This window comes from Meleagris gallopavo, chromosome 5, assembly GCF_905368555.1.
Source record: "Meleagris gallopavo chromosome 5, MGAL_WU_HG_1.1, whole genome shotgun sequence".
Classification (NCBI taxonomy): domain Eukaryota; kingdom Metazoa; phylum Chordata; class Aves; order Galliformes; family Phasianidae; genus Meleagris; species Meleagris gallopavo.
The window spans coordinates 57,756,260-57,769,356 of record NC_139408.1 but is presented as its reverse complement, the minus strand read 5'-3'; the positions used below and the strand labels follow the sequence as shown (position 1 = coordinate 57,769,356).

Below are 13,097 nucleotides of genomic sequence, written 5' to 3'. Positions count from 1 at the left end.
TGGGATGAAGGCTGGGATAAAGGCTGGGATGAAGGCTGGAGGGGATACGGGAGCGCATCCCGATCCCCAACTGCTGTCATTTCCCGATGGGTCTTAGAGACACTGCACCGTCGTGGTTTTTTAGCACGGCTCAGCACCCCGCCGCGCTCCCGGAGATATCTTCACGTTCGATCCCGATCTCTAATCGCCGACACCCGCAGACAAAGCGAACCCTCCCGCAGGCTGCCGGGCTGCAGAAGGGGAGCGGGCAAACGACGGTGATAACATCCCCGCCATCTTGGGGGGAACCCGCAGGGCTGGGCGGGGACGGAGGGCGGCCCGGGGGGCGGCGGGGCCGTTCGCTCGGGTAAAACCGGGACTGCGGCGGAGGCTGCCGGCCGCCCCAGCGCCGACCCCGCAGCCCCGAGTACGGCCCCCCCCAGCGGCGCCAGCGGACGGACGGGCGGGGCAACCAATAGCGGCGCGCCGCCCGCCTCCCCGCTGTCAGCGAACCAATGAGAGGGCGCGGGGCGGGGAGGGGCGGGGCGAGGCGGGGCGGCGTGCGGGCGGCGGGCAGTCGGCGCCGGGACGCGGTGCGGTGCGGTGTCTCGTCGGGCAGTGCCGCGGCCGGCGCCGCGCGTCGCCTTTTCCCCCTTATGGAAGAGATGGAAGAGGAGCTGAAATGCCCGGTGTGCGGCTCCTTCTACCGCGAGCCCATCATCCTGCCCTGCTCGCACAACCTGTGCCAGGCGTGCGCCCGCAACATCCTGGTGCAGACGCCGGATTCGGAATCCCCGCAGAGCCGCCGCGCGTCGGGCTCGGCCGTCTCCGACTACGACTACCTGGACCTGGATAAGATGAGCCTCTACAGCGAGGCGGACAGCGGCTACGGCTCCTACGGCGGCTTCGCCAGCGCTCCCACCACCCCGTGCCAGAAATCCCCCAACGGCGTGCGGGTTTTCCCTCCCGCCGCCCCGCCGCCCCCCGCCGCCTTGGCCCCTCCGCCTCCGCCGCCCCGCAACGCGTGCCTGACGTGCCCGCAGTGCCACCGCAGCCTGGTGCTGGACGAGCGCGGGCTGCGCGGCTTCCCCCGCAACCGGCTGCTGGAGGGCGTCATCGATCGCTACCAGCAGGGCCGGGCGGCGGCGCTGCGCTGCCAGCTGTGCGAGAAGGCGCCCAAAGAGGCGGCCGTCATGTGCGAGCAGTGCGACGTCTTCTACTGCGAGCCGTGCCGCCTGCGCTGCCATCCGCCCCGCGGCCCCCTGGCCAAACACCGCCTGGTGCCGCCCGCGCAGGGCCGCGTCGGCCGCCGTCTGAGCCCCCGCAAGATCTCCACGTGCACGGACCACGAGCTGGAGAACCACAGCATGTACTGCGTGCAGTGCAAGAGCCCCGTGTGCTACCAGTGCCTGGAGGAGGGCAAGCACTCCAGCCACGAGGTGAAGGCGCTGGGGGCCATGTGGAAGCTGCACAAGGTGAGGGGTCGCGGCGAGCGATCGCAGCGCGTTGGGCTGCAAGGGCGCTCGCGGCCCGCAGCCCCTCCCACCCCTGCCGTGGGCTGGGTGCCCCCCAGCTCGGGATGCCCGCAGCCCATCCGCGGCCTCGGGCACCTCGAGGGATGGGGCACCCACGGCCGTGAGCGGTGCCGGGGCCTCGCTGCGCTCTGAGTGAAGGGTTTCCCCTTGGCTTCTCAGGACGGGAGGTGATGCCTGATGTTGCACCAGGTTGGGTAGAGCGGTGCTGCAGTGGCACGGCTGCCCAGGGAGCGCTGGGGTCACTGCGGTGTTGCAGAGCTGTGCAGATGTGGCACTCAGTCCCACCAAGTCCTGTCCCTGGTGGTGATGGGTTGGCAGTTAGACTTGATGATCCTAGAGGTCTTTTCCGACCTCGTGATTCGAAATCTGCCCTTTTCTAGTTGTGAACCATCCAGTTCCAACCCCCTGCTATGTGCAGGTCGCCAACCAGCAGCCCAGGCTGCCCAGAGCCACATCCAGCCTGGCCTTGAATGCCTGCAGGGATGGGGCATCCACAGCCTCCTTGGGCATTCAGGGCAAAGCCAACCTGCAGCACGCTGACAGTGAGAAAGGGCTGCCTGCCTCCTGCACACTGACTCACGGGGGGGAGAAGGAGGAGGAGGAGGAGGAGGAGGGTGGCATCCCCTGAATGCTGATCAGCTCCAGAGTGCAGTCACTCCCACACAGGGCCTTGCTGGAGGAGAGGCTGGTGGAGCTGGGGACAGAGCTGCCATGAGCACACAGCTCAGCCTGCACCAGCACTCACCTCCCCGTTGTTAGGTGCAGATCCAGCACAGGTGAGCACACCTGGGCGATGCTGTGTGCACTCAGCTGCTGCGGGGTCAGCCCTTGCAAGCCTGCTTAGCATGGCTTGTTCTGCAGGGAGCACCTATCACTTTGCCAGTGCAGTATCTCACTGATGCTGCCAGGCATGGAGCTGCCGTGTTGCTGCTGCTGAGAGTTCCTATGCATCTACCTGAAAATCAGACTGTGAAGTCACGCCTGCCTTTCTGCAGGTAGTCAGTTTGGTTGTGGGATAGGACAGGGCCTGAATTCACTGCCATTTCCCACTGCGTGTTTGTTAGGGGAGCGGAAAGAGTTCTGTTGGCATTAAATGTGACTCATTTATTTATTTGTTTATTTTAATTTGAAGGAATGATTTCACTTCCAGTGCTCAGGAGCGCTCCTTGAGATGCTGTGTAGTGAAACTGCCCCAGCTTTGGATGAGTCAGGCTGCGTCCTGGGTTAGGGCTGTGCATCCAGAGCCAACAGCCTGTGAATTGAAGCTGGAGCTCCCCGGGTGTTTTGGGGAGCCTGGCCCTTTGGCAGCAAGGCAAACCTGCAGGAGAGGTGGCTGCCCCTTTCTGCCCCACCTTCCTGCTGTTGTGAGTGCCTGTAACACACCTACAGACCATGAGAAGGGGCAGAGGTGTCAGCTGTTGCCTTCTCTCTCATATCACAGTGCTCTGTGCAAAGTAATCCTCGCGATGCATCTGTGCTCGTCGTTTGTGACCTGAGATGAATGTGATTCTCACAGGAGCCCATGTTGACCTGAGCATGGCTTGCTGGGCTGCTGCTCCATTAAGTGTATAAATGCAGGGTTGCCAGGCCTTGTCAATCACTGCTGAGTCAGCGGGTGGTCATGGAATCACAGCATGGCCTGAGTTGCAAAGGAGCACAGTGCTCATCCAGTTCCAACCCCCTGCTGTGTGCAGGTCGCCAACCAGCAGCCCAGGCTGCCCAGAGCCACATCCAGCCTGGCCTTGAATGCCTGCAGGGATGGGGCATCCACAGCCTCCTTGGGCAACCTGTTCCAGTGCCTCACCACCCTCTGGCTGAAAATGGGGTGGAGACCAAAGGGCTTTTAGTACAGCTCTTTGGGAACTGCCCTGCTTTTCGCTTCCCTCTGAAAGCAAAGAAATCATTTCAGAATAATTGGTACTAAGATACAATGTCATATAATGCAGGGAGCTCGGATTTCTAAGCTGGAAATCCTCTCTGTTCCTACCTTCCCATCAGGACAGCTGTTGGGAACATGGGTAAATGTTCAGAGAAGCAAAGAAAGAAACAGTTTTAATCGGAATTGTCCCAGTTCTGTACACGTCACAGCTGTCTGGGTTTTGCCCTGGGAAGACGTGGTGCTGCTCGTCATGTCAGAAGCAGAAGCACAAGATGGAGCTGGCTCATGTATTCCTCACACATCTGAGTTCCTCTTGTGCTTACTGGGAAGTGCGTGGTGAGGGCAGGCCTGGCAGCTTGCTGATGGTGAGAGAGAGAGAGGGAAAACCCCAAAATGGGGGAGCTGTTGGGTTGGAAGGGACCTCACAGCCCCCCCAGCCCCAAAACTGTTCTCAGGTCGCGGATCCCCACAGCATCTCTGCACTCCTTGCAGCAGTGACTGGCCCTGCTGGCTGTAGTTGTGTGCTGTTGAATTGGCTGTGGTGATGGTTAGCAGCTAATTAGCAGCCGTGTTACCTAGCCCCCAGCTCGTGCACTGATGCAGCCAGGCTAAGAGATGCAGAGGAGCTCTGCGGATGCTAAGCCCAATTGCTTTGTACATGTGGGACAAACCAGAGGCTGGGAAACACTGCATTGCCTGTTAGCTCCTGCCTGGGGAACAGTGGGCAGCAACAAGGAGACAGTGTTATTCATCAGCCTGCCTGGAGCTCGTGGGAAACCCCAAGGGATTGCTACCAGACAAAGGTCTGTTTGCGTTTGCAAAAGAAAATATTTGCTGCTGAGACAGAAGCAGTGAGAATCCTTTATCTTTTACTATTGCACTTTCCCAAGCCTTGCTTTGCTGTCCTGGATTCCCACTGCCCTCACTCTGTCTGCAGCACAGGGATCATCCATCCTCCTTTGGCCGTGCCATGCAGCTCCCTGCTGCTTTGTTCTCCTGTGGCTGGGAGCTGGGGGTGATGGCAGCTGCTCTGAAGTCAGAGGATGGCCAGCAATGTCACTGAGGTCAGTGGGTGTGCACAGCTTGTCAGTCACAGAATGACAGAATGGCCCGGGTCGGAAGGGACCTCAAGGATCACGGAGCTCCAACCCCCCCCCAAACCACAGGCAGGGCCACCAACCTCCACATTTCACAGCAGCCCAGGCTGCCCAGGGCCCCATCCAACCTGGCCTTGAACACCTCCAGGGATGGAGGGGGCATCCACAGCCTCTCTGGGCAGCTCTTCCAGTACCTCACCACTCTCACAGCAAACAACTTCCCCTGACATCCATAAGTCCCAGTCCCAGATCTGGAAGTGACGCTGCCTTCTCGCGTGAGCATTTATTTAGAAAACAGCTTTCTGTCAAGCAGCCATTCCTGCTGTGCTTAACCTCAGTTAACGGAGGAACGAGCATCCAAGAATATCCCATTAATCAAAGGTAATGTGGTACAGCAAGTTCTACAAGGCATTCTTGGAGCCAGCGCCGTGCTCGGTGCCAGGAGACGCCCACTTAGGTATTTGCAAGGAAAATGGGCTCTGGGCCATCTTGGAGCAGGGGTAAATCTCTGTAGCTTTGTCAGTTCCAGTGGGAAGCCTTGAAAATGAGGCTGTGGATGCCCCATCCCTGCAGGCATTCAAGGCCAGGCTGGATGTGGCTCTGGGCAGCCTGGGCTGCTGGTTGGTGACCTGCACACAGCAGGGGGTTGGGACTGGGTGAGCACTGTGCTCCTTTGCAACCCAGGCCATTCTGTGATTCTATGAAATGCTCTAGGACTTGAGAGAACAGTGCTATGCTGCACTGTCTGTGCTAGGGCGTCCCAAAGGCATCTCAGCACATGGCTGGGGTCAGTCCTTCTCCCACGGACTGATTCTTGTCCCTCTCTCCTGGAAAAGGGGACAAGGCAGAGTGTCATCCAGGAGTCTCCTGTCAGCACAGCCCCAGCCTGAAAAACCTCTGAATTAGCAATGGGAGCAAACGCTGAGCCTGGTGTTAATGTGGCTTGCAATGTCTTGAGCATGGGTCCCTCTGTGGCCCAGGCAGTGCTCTTTGGGAGGCTGTTTGACTCCTTTCCTTATGCTCTCCGGAGGAATATCCTCTTTCCTCCAGCTCTGAAGGGAGTTCCAGGAGCTCTGCCTGCAGGTGACACCAAAACCTCACTTGAACCCTGCTCGTGGTTGACCCGGAGGTGCAGGCGGGTCGTGTGGCCCATCTGCTGTGAGAAGCAGTGCAGGTGGGTTTTGCTTCGAAACAACCTCCTTTCTGCAGAGTGCTTAGCATCCCCCAGTCCTGCAGGGGCTTCTTGCTGCTTGGGTTCTCTGCAGTTAATGGCAGGAGATTCCCTGCTGCAAAGAGTAGATAGGTTATAGCTGCTGCCTGTCATTAAGTGCTGGGAGCATCCCTGGTCTGGGCAGCCCACACTGGGAGATGAGAGCACCCAATGTGATGGGCAGATGAGAAACATGCTGGCAGTGGGTAAAGGGCCCTTTGTGCTGCCCGGGGGCACAGCAGCCACACGTGCACCCCCAGCACTTGGTTATAGGGGCAGCTCACCCCTGCCTGCCTGCTCCTCTGAGCAGGGCTTTGAATGAGAGCTCTTGGGCATTGCACTGCTTTATTGGCTTTGCAAAGCTGAGGTATTTTTGGAGGGGTTGTTGCACCACAAAATGCATTCCTGCTATTTCAGCCCATCCCTGGGTATGCAGGTGCCTCTCCAGGGTGGAAATGCCACCGTGGTTTTGCTGTGTTTGCAGTTAGTGCTTTCTACTGCTGCTTGGCTGGGAGCCTTGCAAGCAAGGGAGGGAAGGAAGGACAGGCCTGGGTAGCTTTGCTAATGAGCTGCTTTCCCCTTGTGTATTCAGAGCTAGTTGTAAGTCTAAATAAAAACACGATTCAGTCAAAACCTCCCAGCATCAAATCTGTAGCCCTAAGGAATAGGCCCTGGTGGAACTTTACCCCGTTGCCTTGCAATCTGAACAAGCTCCAGCCTATGTTCTGGAGTTATCTGGGATGCTCACGCTGTCCTCTGCTCCTCCCAAGGTGCGATGTGCAGCCGCAGTGCTGGAGCTGGGACAGACCTGAGGTAGTTCCCTGCCCACACGGGGCACAGCAGGGACATCAGGCTGCTAATTAGGAGTCAGAGCTGACGAGCTCCAGCAGATCACTGGGTTAATCCCACTAAACAAGATCTATTCATCCATCACTACAGGGTGGGTGCCTTCTCCTCACCCCATATAACCAGCCCACGTTGGTCAGGTCTGTGCTGGGTTTGCTCTCTGCACCCAGCAGCTCCTCTGCCATTCTCTCCAATGTTTGCTTGCATCACCGCAGAGCTGGAGTAGAGCTCCTGATGTGCTGTGTGTTGCTGCTGTGAGCTGCCTGCCTTCATGCTCATAAAGATCAGCAAAGCACCTGCCTGTTTCCCCAGGAGCTTCACGCTCTGAGAGCGTTGGGAAAGGTTTCTTTACCCCTTACATCAAAACAGTGACAAGAGCCCTTCACCTAAGTGGGATGAGTGCTGCTCTTTGGCTCTGGAAAACAAGAGGCTTCTCTGCCTGTAAAACTCAGGTCTCCCAAAACTCTTTAATATACATGTTTTCTTTTAAGGAAGTATTGAATCTATCGCTTCTCGTCCTTTTGTGGTGTGAAATGACTCTTGTGGAAAGCTGGAATGCTGCAAAGCATGGTCTGAGGTTGGAGATGCCACCTGCTATCCTGAGCCTGGCTCTGTAACACCTTCTGTGCTTCAAAGCCATCTCTCATGGCCTCTTTCCCCTCCCCTTGTATTTAAAGAAGGCAAATTTACGTGAAGGCACCAACGCTCCAAACCCCTTTGGCTGTCTTTTCTTTAAGGTCTCGGGGTCATTTCTTTCTTCCCCTAAGAAGGCGGTTACTGGAGCAAATGTGAATGATTCCCCCCTTCTTCCCTTGCTATTTCCTGAATTCTTCACTTCATAAATAATCATAAATGATTCAGTGAGCCCATTAGCTGCTTTCCTCATGGCACAGAGATGTATTGCCTGGCTCCAGCAAATGGAGATCCTTCAGTGCTGAGCACCGGGTCCCCTCTCCTCCTTTCTCTCCGACAGGTTCGTCATTACTTCCTAATTAGCCAAACGTCCTTCCTTATTAAAGAATAATGTTTTCGAGGCACTCCTTAGCCCTGTTCTTGGTGAAATTCTGATTTATTCTTCCTCCTGTTTTATTAATGGCTCTGGGATCTTCTCATAACCCATGCAGTTTGTGTGGTTAGCCTTCCCAGTACCCACCCCTACCCATGCCCTTCCTCCTCATGTTGTCTTTGAGTGCTTTTATCATCCATACTGCTCTCTTTCTGCTTTATTTGCGCTGAAAATCTTAGTGGGGCACTCAAGAGGCTGCTTGAAATGCATCTTCCAAGTGCAAGGGGGTGGGCTTGCCAGAGGTCCCTTCTTGGATTGCATCAGAAGAACTGGTAGCTGCAATCCTTGGATGCTTCACACCTGTGTGCCTGTTGAACTCATATCTTTCCACCCCAAGCTGTGCCTCTGCTGTGGGCCTGTCACATCCTGGGGCTGAGAATTGGCCCAGGCACATCCCAGCTGGGGATAAGGAGCAGGAACTCCTGCTTCTGCTTAGGCTGGACACGAGGTTCTTCCCAACAAGTCCTGTTTCCTCCTTATCCTGAAGCCTTGGTGATCCAGGCTGCTTTTTGGCTACGTGCAGCTGCATACGTCACCTGGTTCCTATCCCAAATCCAGCCCCTTCCAACATGGGATGCTCCCTGGTGAGGAGGCTGGGGCTGCTGTGCCTGGAAGAAGGTGAGCAGAGGATAAAGGCTGGATCTTGTGCAAGGTGAGGTCTGAGCTTGCTCGCTGTGCTCCGAGTGCTACCCAAGCACCTGCTGCAGCAATGAGCATTGCCATCCCCCTGCTCTGGTGTCCATGGTGATGGGAATATCTCTACAGTGATGCTTCAAGGAAATAGGGAACCCTGCTCCTTGGACCTACCTGTTTGTCTGTCTTGTGTCTGCCCTTGGTTTTCTCCAGGAAGGACAACGTGCAGCCCAAGGGCTGGCAGCAGCCTCACTGTCCCATGGAGCAGGGAGCGGCCGTGTCCCCACGTGGACACCCTGGAGGGCAGCGAGGTGGGAGCATCTCCACTTGGGGATGTTCACAGAGGGCAAAGCTGCAGTCCCCAGGGCAGGGAGAGCCTTCACCTCTCCCTGTGCTGCCTGCAGAAGGCTCCTGGCACAGAGCAAGGCAGCTGGTCTGGGGGAGCAGCGTGCTGTGCTGCTGCAGAGGGAAGGGGCGAAGCAGTCGATCTGCATGCATCTTTGCCTTCATCTCCCCCCGGCTCCTGCTGCTGTGTGATATCAGCAATCTTATTAAAAGCAGAAAATCAGTAATAATCAGCTCGTGTTCTGTTGCCAGTGAAACTGCAACCGCTGGTAAGGCAGCAATGTCCTGGCCTCGGTGCTGCCTGTGCTGAGCAGCAGAAGGGAGGGGTTTGCTGCATCCTTCAGGAACAGGTGAGGTTTGGGTGGGAGAGGAGATACCTGTGGTTGCTTTAGCTTAGCTGGGGAAGGCAGACCAGCACTGAGGCACGTTAGCTCGTCTTCAGATGAAGGATTCATTAGGAAGTGGCAGCAGATGGCTTGTCTGTAAGGGCACGGAGCAGCCCTGCTTTGCGGAGATGCTCGGGGATGTGAGTCGTCCCCATTGGAGGGAGAGCCTGTGTGCTGGGAGCCAGAGGGAGCGAGATGCCATCTCCCATCTGTGCCTATGAAAACCTCCCTTCAGCAAAGTGTGTGAGTGCTTGCTGATGTTGGTCAGCAGCCAAAGAGGCACAGGGCTGTGAAATGAGGATCTGCTGATAAAGGCAGGATCTCCCAAAGCTGGGCTGCCTGGCTCTGCTCGGCTCGGTGGGCTCTTACCTTTGGGCAAAGCCACATGAGGACCATCGTGGGCAGTATGGTGGGTTCATTCAGCTCACTGCATCACTGTCCACCACTGTGGGACACAACAGCCATCAGCAGGGTGGTGACGAGTGGCTGCTCTTCTCATTTGCATTTCTAGGCAATTAAATGTCAAAGCAAAGTCAAGATGTTGGCTAGCTGTCAAGCCTATTTATGGCCATGCTGGGCTGCAGCACACAGATGGCTGTTGGAGGCTGTAGGACAAGACACGAGGATGGTCAGTGCTCTTAGTGCAGAGGGAGGAATGACCCCATGGGGTTTGCAACCCAAATGCCTCTGCATTTGGGTTAGGATAGGTAAAATTCATCGTCGGGGCGGTTAATCAGGTTTAAATTTAACGCCAACCAAAGTAATCAGATTTAAAGACTTAATGCAGTAATGGGATGGCAGAGCTTAAGTGCGAGTAACCATGGAGGCAGCTGAGGGAGGCGATAATTGGATTGAAGGCAAACGGGGCATCATTTTAAGGTGGAAAGCATAAGGGCTGCGGCGTGCACCTTGCTGGGAATAGGGCTGTCCCTGGGCTGGAGGTGGTGCCCATAGGGCTGCTTGCTGCATACAGGCACCAGGGGAAAAGGAAGGATGGCACCGGCCAGGTGGGAGCCTCATTCCCACCCTTGGGCTGCTGTACTGGAGGTAGGGGTACCTGGGGCTTGGAGGCTCATTCAGAGCAAAGGGAAAACGCTGCAAGGAGCAGTGGCCTGAGGAGGGATCATCTGCTGCAGAGATTAGCTGCTGAGCAGACCTCTCAGGAAATGCAGTGTCTGGTTTTATTAACTGCCTCGCTCTCTAATTAAGGCTGTGCAATGAGTTTATTACTCTTTAAAACAATAGTAAGGCTCTTGCGGTGGCTGCCTGAGAGATGGAGAATCTTCCCCGATGAGCTGCTTCCTTCTGACCTGCAGAGCCCTCCAGCAGGTGAGCTCTGCTGCCCTGATTCCATGCAGTGCCTCAGCCTCAGCTTCTCTCCCGGGTGCTCGTTCAGAGGTGGTGTTGTGTTGGTGGGGCTCTGAAGGAAGGCAGCATCCCCACGCATCTCCCTGTCTGGGCAGCAAGTCAATGTCCTGCAGTTTCCCATCAGCACAGACTGATGTCAGTCCAGGGAAAGCCTCTTCCAGCAGGGCTCAGTGCGGCCACACGGTGACCAAGCAGCATGGAGCCGCACCCAGGCTAATTAGTGCGAGCACTGGGCGTGCTAACGAGGACACCAAGCTGTGCTGCCTGGGTGTCTGCCCTTCTCTCACCTGGAGATCTGCAGTACCACCGCTTGGTGCCCTAAGCAGAACCCAGTGCACTGACCTCCTCCCCTGCCATTTGCTTGGCATGAGGGCACACTGAGCTCCCTGCTGGGTCCCTGCCCACTTGATTCTGGCTCCCAGCTCAGCTCGTTCCATCTCCCTGCTCCTGTGCTAGCAGCAGCTGCAGCCAAATGCAGAGAAGCCATGCAGAAGCTGTTCCCAGCAGGAGTGTCCCTGTGCAGGTGAGGAGGGAATGACAAAAGTGTGCTGACATCCCCAGGAGGAGCAGTGCACGAGCATCACAGCCCACCACCAGGCTGCCCTCTGCCACGCAGCATCCAACCTTCCTTTGTGTGTGAATGCAGCAAGAGACGTGCAAGATGGTGCCTCTCCAGCTTCTTCAGAGGGCAGCGTACAAGCAGTGGTGTGATGTGGCTGCTCTGTGCTGTGCAGGGGAGGGGAGGGAGCCTGGAGAAGTCATTGATCAGCTGCAGGTTGTCCTCAGCCTCTCACCAGCCTCATTCATCTCTGGAAGCGTAGCAGCACTGACACAGCAAATGAGCCCAGTGCTTCCAGGGGGGTGGGAAATGCCACCAGCCTCACAACAGCAGCTGTAGATCAGAGTGCTGGGCCACGAGTGGCTGGAATCAGCCATCATTGCGGCTGCCTTCCTCAAGACAAGACATGCCTTGGCTCCCCATTACAGGAGCTGTGTGTTGCTGCTGCTCTGGGAGGCACCAGCTTGCACCAGGATCTGGCCAGAGCGTCCCTGCTTCCTCCTGTGTGCCTCATGCAGACCAGATGGAGCTGCCCGTACTTCCTCACCATCAGCCTGCTTTGCAGTGCCCAACATTTGACCTTTTTTAGCTTTTCACCCCGCTTCTCCTTGGGATTTCTCAGGGATGTGCAGTAGGTTTTGCTGATGAAAAGCAAAGGTGATTTGTTGTTGCGTGTTAATGAAGCGAGGCAGGAATTAATTGGCAATATCAAAGGGCTGTTGATAACGTCTCGGTGCTCATTTCTTCTGCGTAAAAATCAAAGCAAGGACTGCATCACTGCATCCTGTATGAAAGCACCACATCACTCGGGCTGCTCACAGACCTTCTCCTCCTCTGGTTCACACTGGGAAGCATAGGGTTCAGGTGGGGATTCCCAGCAGGAACGGGGTGCTGTGCTGTTCTGCCACAGGCCCGCAGGCCCACGTTACTCATCACTGGTTTTGGCACGACGTTTACATGCATTAAAATCCATGCAAAGAGCGTAATTGCTGTTTTTACCCGGAGTGCCTGACTTCCAGCAGAGCGCCCAGTGCTGGCTGACGTGCAATTCCAGGGGCCGGCAACCAAGAGGCAGCAGGTGGTTTTCAAAACATGAGAAACCTGCTTTCAGAGAGGCTCCTGGCCTCGGGGCCGAGCAGAACACAGACCCCAGTCCCTTCCACAGACAGACTCTGGGCAGCAGCTGCGGTGAGTCACTGTGCTAGCATGGATGGGCTGCCAGGCAGTGCCAGCATCACCAGAGCCTAAGTGGAAAATGCAAGAAACTCGGTGTTCCTCACGGTGAGGCTGGAGGAGGCAGAGCAGTGTGTCTGCTCCCCAGAGCAGGGCACCCTGGAGCCATACAGGAGGCAATGAAAGGGCTTCAGCGAGGTCATTGTGTTTGCAAAGAATATATTCCCTGTCTTATTTCCAGGCTGGAGCTTTTGAATCCCTTCTGCCTGCTGAGGAAATACACTGCCCCAGTGTCTGCCTGAACAAAGCCAGCGGCTGGGGCCATCTGTGCACACAGGGACAGCACAGTGATGCTCGGGGCTTTGGCTCCTGGCTGCTGCTTGCAGTCAGCTGAGTGTAGGTGGGCCAAACAGAGCAGGTAGGGGCTGGCGGGGGGATAAGGAACAGCCCGATGAGCTGATAAGGCATCAAAGTCCAGTGTGCCAGAATTGATTTCTGCTCTGCACTGCAGCACCCAGAGCTGCTTTGCTGTCCTTTTATCAACAAATAATTGGCTTTATCCAAACCTTAGCAGCTGGCAGGCAGCAGCCTGGCTTTGGGGCTTGCCATGGGGCTGCTGAGCGTTAACATTCACATCTCATCCTCCTCCTGCATCCCCCCATAACTGCAGAGAAGGAGGCGGGGGGTTGCTTCTCGCCTGCGTTTTGCACCCAGGAGCTTTGCTCACAAAGCCAGCTCTGTGTGCTGGGTCAAACACACAGCAGTGGGGGCTGCACCCCTGGCCCTGCTTCCTCACCACGGTCAGGCTGTCGTGGCTGGAGCAGAAAGCCAATTAGCAGCTGTTTAGCTTCATCAACTTTCTGAGCGAATGCAAGTTTTAATTAAACATCCCATTTTAATTAGTCAGGCATCACGTACAGTAAGCTTGCCATGGGATTCAAAGGCTGTAGGTCCTGTGCTTTAATTAAAAGAATGAAGCACATGACTTCAGCTCCAGCATCTGTGGCAGCCCCTCGTCCTT

General features: G+C 56.3%; 1 protein-coding gene across 16 annotated transcripts in view; it reads left to right on the top strand.

Moving 5' to 3' along the window:
• Window positions 1-517: 517 nt before the first annotated feature.
• Window positions 518-13,097, top strand: part of TRIM9 (tripartite motif containing 9) — a 32,934-nt gene continuing 20,354 nt past the window's right edge. For 8 of the 16 annotated variants that reach the window (XM_085225931.1, XM_085225937.1, XM_085225936.1 and 5 more), the window contains exon 1: window positions 518-1,454. In XM_085225931.1, the coding sequence (XP_085082057.1) occupies window positions 636-1,454 (819 nt within the window). In that variant the 5' untranslated portion in view covers window positions 518-635. The remainder of the gene's footprint in view (window positions 1,455-13,097) is intronic. The other 8 variants (XM_085225941.1, XM_085225940.1, XM_085225939.1 and 5 more) reach the window with 3 other exon arrangements.